Consider the following 6,686-nt stretch of genomic DNA (forward strand, 5'->3'; position numbering starts at 1 on the left):
ATTCCATTAGGCACGATATAACAAATATGAAAAGCACTGTATTTACAAAATATAGAGCACAAAGTATAATCTTATAAAATGCTATATAATAAAAAAAAAGTCAGTCAAGAAACAAAGCACTAACTTTAATTTTTTAAAACACTACCTAACAAGTATGAAATGCACTGTAATTAGAACTCTAGAGCATAAAGTATAATCTTCTAAAGTGACATGGTATCGGGTGACCCGAACCCGAATATCGGCGGACCAATTGCGACCCGTACCCGATCAAAGACATTACTTTATTTAGAGGTTGTGAGCCGTTGATTTTTAGATTAGATGTATGGCCCAGATTACACTACCAAAAAAATGGCCATTTGTAGCGGTTATTGAACCGCTACAAATGGCCATTTTTTGGTACAAAAAGCTATTTGTAACGATTTTGTACCGGATTTTGACCGGTGCATATACTCGAGTTACAAAAAGTCTCTGTACCGACTTTTTCCGCAACAAAAAATGGGTGGTCAACGCATTTATTGTAACAGTGTTTGTAACGCTATCATTGTACTTTTGATTTATTTGTAGCGGCCATTTACCGTTATAAAAGAATCGTTACAATAAACGCTTATCCATTTGTAACGGCTTTTGTTACGGTAGTTATTGGTTACAATAGGTGGTTTTCAGAAACCTGGTTCATATTTTTTGTACCAGTATTTGTAACGACCAATTTATTGTATCGAAAAATGTTTCCTTATTTTTTCAATAATAACCTAAAAAAAATGGTTTCGGGACCGAAAAACCTGTACGATGTGAGAAACTACTGCCAAATGACATTACAAAATACGGAAATATTACGGCAATTCTGTATCACCGTAAGTTGTAGCAAGTACACACTGTGTGGAAACATAAATATTTCGCAATGTAGCCTAACATATATGGCAAAGCGTAGCAACAAACACACAAAATGTAGCAGAGACAGCAAGTTCAACCAACATAAAGGAATCAGTTAGCATCAATCCACAAACAAACGTCAATCATCATAGAATCACGTGCCATGCTGCATAGCCCCATGCACCGTCAAAGTGGCCGTACACCGTAGTTATGGGCAACGAACAAGCTGCCAACATTGTGCAAAATTATATAAGAATTTATTTGTAAAATGGTTAAGTTGTAATCCAATAGAAAATCTTGTAAATGTGGTTGCGTACATCTTTAAATGTCCAGTCGATTGGCTCGGCGCGGACAACCTCACCGAGTGTTTGTGCTCCGGTTGTCCGTAGAATAAGCGAAGCCTCCGGAACAGTAGCAGATGTAACAAAAACCCTTACTATGTCAACAGTGTCACCTATGGAAATATAAAGAAAACATGTGCAAATCATCGGAAAGAAAATAAGACTCATGTTTTATATAATCAATATAAAATATTAAAGATATTAACTAAAACATTATAGCATACGTAAGAGAAAATGTCGGAGATGATAGCCTAATTTAACCATCCATACAACCGCGTAATCAAAATTGTAAAATATAGATTAGTATAACTATAATTATAGCATGGATCCTATCTTGATGACATCCGGACCAACTTCTGTACAACCCCACAAGTATAAAACAACCAGCAACGTGATCAATTTATTTGATACATGTGAAAAGCTGTTTGTTTAAACTACCAACTTAAACATGTACCAATTTAAAAACAATAATTAATTGAGTACTGTTAATGTATCCAAATACCTAACACATAAGTTACATCAAAGATCAAAGTGGTTTGGGGAAAAAATCAATTTACCCACTAGCCTATAAAAATATTTAATTATAGATTTATATGCTACCCAACAAGGTCATACAGAGCAAACAACCACCCAATTACAGTTCCATATAAATTGCATTGTCACCATATCATGTATTACTATTTTGATTTGACTAACTAATAACCATAGAATATGCTTTACTCAAAATGGCTGCAACCAAAACCGATTTTATATAAATAATATAACTAGGTTGACAACAAACCTGGGGTAGGGTCGGATAGCAACACCCCCTCACCAACAACGCGTTTTTCCAAACCACGAGATATGAGAAGAATACAAGACCCGATCTACATGAAAAACATTATCAAATGTCAATCATATAGCTACATGCATGTTCTCGAAGGTGGTGGTGATGTATTAGTAGTGGATGTTATTATCTAAAGGGTGATTCAGTTAACAAATACAAATAAAAGTAGCAACGAAAAATTACTAACCGTCAACGGGGTAAGGACATCAGTCCCTGGGGTCTCTGACCTTCCATCTGTGCGGCTAGAACACTGCAAAACAAGTGAGTATGAAACAACACGACTCGCCCCAAATGGTACAATGCAAAACTAATTAATACAGGAGATATGTATTCTTACAGGGCCCCGTATGGAGGCACGCGGGGAAGAATTCAACAAAGCAGACATCTCAGCACGGATGGTTCTAATTTCAGACATCTCAGCACGGACACTCCTAAATTCAGACATAAATTCTCTAATCTCAACAAGACCTTTCTGATAGTCCTCAGCAAGCTTCTGGAGATTAGGACCATCGGGCCCTCCAGTCAAATGATCCAGGGGTAGGAAGAGCTGGCAGCACTATCAACAGCTGTTTTTCTATTCCTTTTCCCCCCGAGTGCACGGCGGTACAAAGCCTCACAAGACACCGGGGTTCTTTTATCAACAGGAATTTTATTAAGTTCATCATTCAAATAAGCCTACAGAATTTCAAACAAATACAAAGATGAAGGACGAGAAGTACTACAATTCCATTCAACAAAAGGTGGGATAGGTTTGCATACCAAAATATCATCAGTCATCTCATCATCACCACCACGTCCATTCGTGCGAGACGACATCCAAATTTCCAGATTATCAGCCTCTTTCCTTGTTGCCTTTATCTAAGAGTTAGCCAAATAAGAAACCGGTAGTTAACTTCACTTACACGTAAGAACTGGGGAGTCGTAGCTGTGGACTAAATTGTTGTACAAACAAGAGAATGAAGGACCTCATCCGCCAACACTGTGAATGGTTTCCGGCCAGTCCTGTGCAGAAACTTTCTTTTGATGGAGTTATTGGTATTTCTCCTTGCAATATCCTGCGAACATCAACCCATATTAATTGGAGTAGCCTAGGTAACATGGTAAGAGCATAAAAAGATGAAGGAAGAGATGTAACTTGCCTTAACCTTCTCATCCTTCCAATACTGGACAAGCAACGGCCATTCTTCAGCGACAATCCGATCGGTGGGGACTTTCTTCAATGCTTCGTCATCATTCTGGTGTGGTGCGAAGTATGTAGACTTGATGATGCATTTCCAATGGCGCCAGACATCCTTCAGGTCAGCCATAACGACCTTCTCTGCCGAATCCGGAAGCCCACAATTGTCCTAAAACAATATTTGTAGTGTTAATATGTAAGCTTGCTCTACTCAAGGAAGCATGTACAGTAAATAGAGGTTTAATATAAAGGTTTCTCATCTTCATTCTATAAAACTTACCCGTATCTCAATCCATGCACCTTGCCGCAATTGTTCGGGAATTGCTTAGAAACTCGAATACCGTAATGGAAGACGCATCCCATTTCTGGCGATGACTCCAACTCCACTTTTGTAATCCTTCACATCTGGCCCGATGATGCTTCTGCCATCCCTGGCCATAAACACAGTCATTGGGGTGTCCCCACCCCATCCACAAGGCATCTTGGCCGCTCCCCGCCCCCTCTTAGTTTCTGTTATTGGATCTACGAATATATTTGAATATTATGTTAGTATTACTACGCTTCAACACTTACCTAGTTAGTGAGTACTGGAATTCATATATATTGTAATATGCTACCTTCCGTCTCAGCTGGTTCATCCCTCTGGGTGAGATCATCTTCATCCATTTCCGGAGGTTCTTCGATTTCATCCACCGGCGCATGGTTTATTCCCAACGTAATGGGGCCAGTTGTTTCCATCCCCTGTGTAGGGCCTATCGTATCATCATCCATCACATCGCCGATCACCGTCTGCAATATTTTACTCATGTGGTGTTAGGAGTTTCGATGTATCATTGTAGCAAGGCAAGGAATTTATTAGGCGTATCTAACAATCAATATTACCTGCTCTGGCTCCTGTGAATCCTGCAATAAAGGACATCGAACGGAGGATGCATCTGCCCTTGCTGCCGTCCGAGCATCCCGCTCTCTCTCCCACTCTTCAGTAATTGATTTTAAGCGGTCCAAAAGAGGTGAGACATGGGCACCCTTGCGTCTAGTGGTTAGCCGTTTAGGACCAACTTGCTTCGGTGGAGAGGGTGCACTAACCTCCGGGTGATTGGTTGTCTTGGGGCTACTGCGTGCTAGGGCTCTTGTGACCCGTCGGAGTGGTGAACCTCCAACCTCTTGCAATATAGATTGCCTTTCACGCTTGGTTCTTGCCATTACCTAAAAGGAAAGAATTCAAATATCCTGTTAGCAACATATATGCAAGAATGTATAAATAAATTAGAAACAACATGCTTTCAACAACAAATGTAGTATGATAAGATAACTATTTCATAGGAACAACACTTACTAGGCCGAGAATATATTAAGTGTGAATGATTCTATTTACCTTATTTAATTCAAAATCGTCTGCTGTAAGTAAAGACTACTATAGTAATGTTTCCACTTGCCAAGTCCGTTCATCTTTTCCAAAAGTCAAAAGGTATATGAGAACCCAAAAGTGAAAACAAGTCCTACATGGACAATATACAACCGAGTCTATGTCCCTCCCACGAAAAGCATAGTTTAAGAATTGAATCACACCATCCAAATAAGTAGACGAAGTATGGTTCGATTCGTCAATCCAACTCTTGTCCATCTAAGAAAGAAAAAGTTTGAAGATTTTTCATAATCCCATTAACAAATATCGTATGCACTTAATTAAACGCATGTTGTAATGTGGATCAAGATATAAGTACCACTTTAATAGCGTGCCATGTAAATAATTTTCAGACCCTAAGATAATTTATTTCAGGTTGGTTCTTAATACTAACCTGCCTCGGCTTATATAACCACCGAAAATAGTAGTATTGAACTAAAAATATGAATATCAACACTATAATTCGAATGTTCATATCATAAAAACTATACAAGTAATGTGATATACTATTGATGAATGAATAACTTACTACAATGCAGCAACCTTGGATCGACGCTTAGACTTCTGCCGAAAAGTACGTTGTCCCTCAATGGCAGGTATGACACACCTATTCAATTTCAAAGACACCTCGTGTCATCCATAATGCACATTAGTAGATCCAAGAATCAGCAGAACACTTTATAAAAGCAGTAAAAAGTAACAGAGAAAACACAAACAATATTATACATATCAATGATGATGGTAAATTTAGACTGGGCTTTTGGCAATTGTTGTGCTTTATCAGCATGGAAGATGAACTACAGCAGAATGTACCACTATCTTCTTACACACACACATATATATATACATATATACAACAACTTCTAAAAGGTTTGGAGAAGCAACCAATTGATGTGGTCCCCGTTGGAATTAAATTTGGAGGTGGTCCCTAAAAAACCTTATAATCCAAGTAATTCTTTGGTTGATGTACCCAAACCTCCCCTTTTCTGATTGCAATATTCATTCATACAAACAATACAGAGACATATATATAAACTTATATATGTGCTCTGCCTCCACCAACTATATAGTAAATTTTACCAGTAAAAGTAAAGTTTATGCTAATCACGTGCTTCAGGAACAACTTGAAATGCCATGAACAAACTTCCCACTTAAAAATTCCATTAGAACTAAAAATATTATATCTAGACCTCAGACTTGTAAAAATGCAGGAATAATTTCTTTTTGGAAAAGGCTATTTGTCATCCATGAAGTAAGGCATAAGAGGAATGAATCTAATTATCAAGTCGTGTCCAGACGAACCATATAATTGCAAAATCTCTCATCATCTATGTAACAGATTAAGCCCTAAATCTAACATTAGGAACAAAAATTAAAAATCAGAAAAGCCTAACTAGGCAGGAAAAAAACGATAAAAAAAAATAATTAATCCCATATCCAAACTTACAGGAAAAGCTAAGGTTTGCGTTTGAGGACGTCTGCGGGCAGCGGTGGAGCGCGGTCGATGGCCGAAGACAGTGAGGAGGTGCGATTTTCAGGGGTGTAGGGCGGAGGTCAGTCAGTTGGTGAAGAAGAACACAAAGAAAAAGACGAAGACGAAGAGGAAGAAGATGAACCAAGAAATCGATGAAGGAAGAAGAAGAAAGAAGACGAAGAAGAAGAAGTAAGACGCAGAAGAAGCAGGGCAGGGCGAAGAAGAGGAAAGGGGCTGCGCGCTGCTTAGGGTTGTGGTGGAGGTTTTTAATTTTTATAATATACACTTTTATTTTAAAATAAAAAATTATTTTAATTTTAATTTGTATATTTTAATATATAAGTGTTATGTATGTATTATATATGACATACATATATATGTAAATTAATATAATATATTATTCTAGATTATTTTAGATTTAATTTCAAATTTTATTATTTTTAAATAAATAATTACCTTAATTTTAATTTGTATATATAAATATATAAGTATTTAATTTGTATATATTAATATGTAAGTGTTATGTATGTATTATATATGACATACATATATATGTAAATATGATATATTATTTTAGATTATTTTAGATTTAT

The 6,686-nt window shown here is 37.2% G+C and overlaps 2 protein-coding genes across 2 annotated transcripts; both read right to left on the bottom strand.

Moving 5' to 3' along the window:
- Positions 1-794: 794 nt before the first annotated feature.
- Positions 795-2,552, bottom strand: LOC127254767 (uncharacterized). Its single transcript, XM_051280044.1, has 5 exons — positions 2,375-2,552; positions 2,225-2,287; positions 1,993-2,077; positions 1,188-1,324; positions 795-1,096 (listed from the first exon to the last, which is right to left on the bottom strand). The coding sequence occupies exons 1-5, from the start codon at positions 2,480-2,482 to the stop codon at positions 1,079-1,081; spliced, it is 411 nt and encodes a 136-aa protein (XP_051136001.1). The 5' UTR covers positions 2,483-2,552; the 3' UTR covers positions 795-1,078.
- Positions 2,553-3,262: 710 nt separating this feature from the next.
- On the bottom strand, positions 3,263-6,328 carry LOC127254759 (uncharacterized). Its single transcript, XM_051280032.1, has 6 exons — positions 6,067-6,328; positions 5,149-5,226; positions 4,097-4,420; positions 3,832-4,003; positions 3,495-3,736; positions 3,263-3,383 (listed from the first exon to the last, which is right to left on the bottom strand). Exons 3-5 carry the CDS (start codon positions 4,415-4,417, stop codon positions 3,540-3,542), a joined length of 690 nt encoding a protein of 229 aa, XP_051135989.1. The 5' UTR covers positions 4,418-4,420; positions 5,149-5,226; positions 6,067-6,328; the 3' UTR covers positions 3,263-3,383; positions 3,495-3,539.
- Between the last annotated feature and the right edge of the window lie 358 nt (positions 6,329-6,686).

Source organism: Andrographis paniculata, unplaced genomic scaffold (genome assembly GCF_009805555.1).
Source record: "Andrographis paniculata isolate CXL003 unplaced genomic scaffold, ASM980555v1 Contig12END, whole genome shotgun sequence".
Classification (NCBI taxonomy): domain Eukaryota; kingdom Viridiplantae; phylum Streptophyta; class Magnoliopsida; order Lamiales; family Acanthaceae; genus Andrographis; species Andrographis paniculata.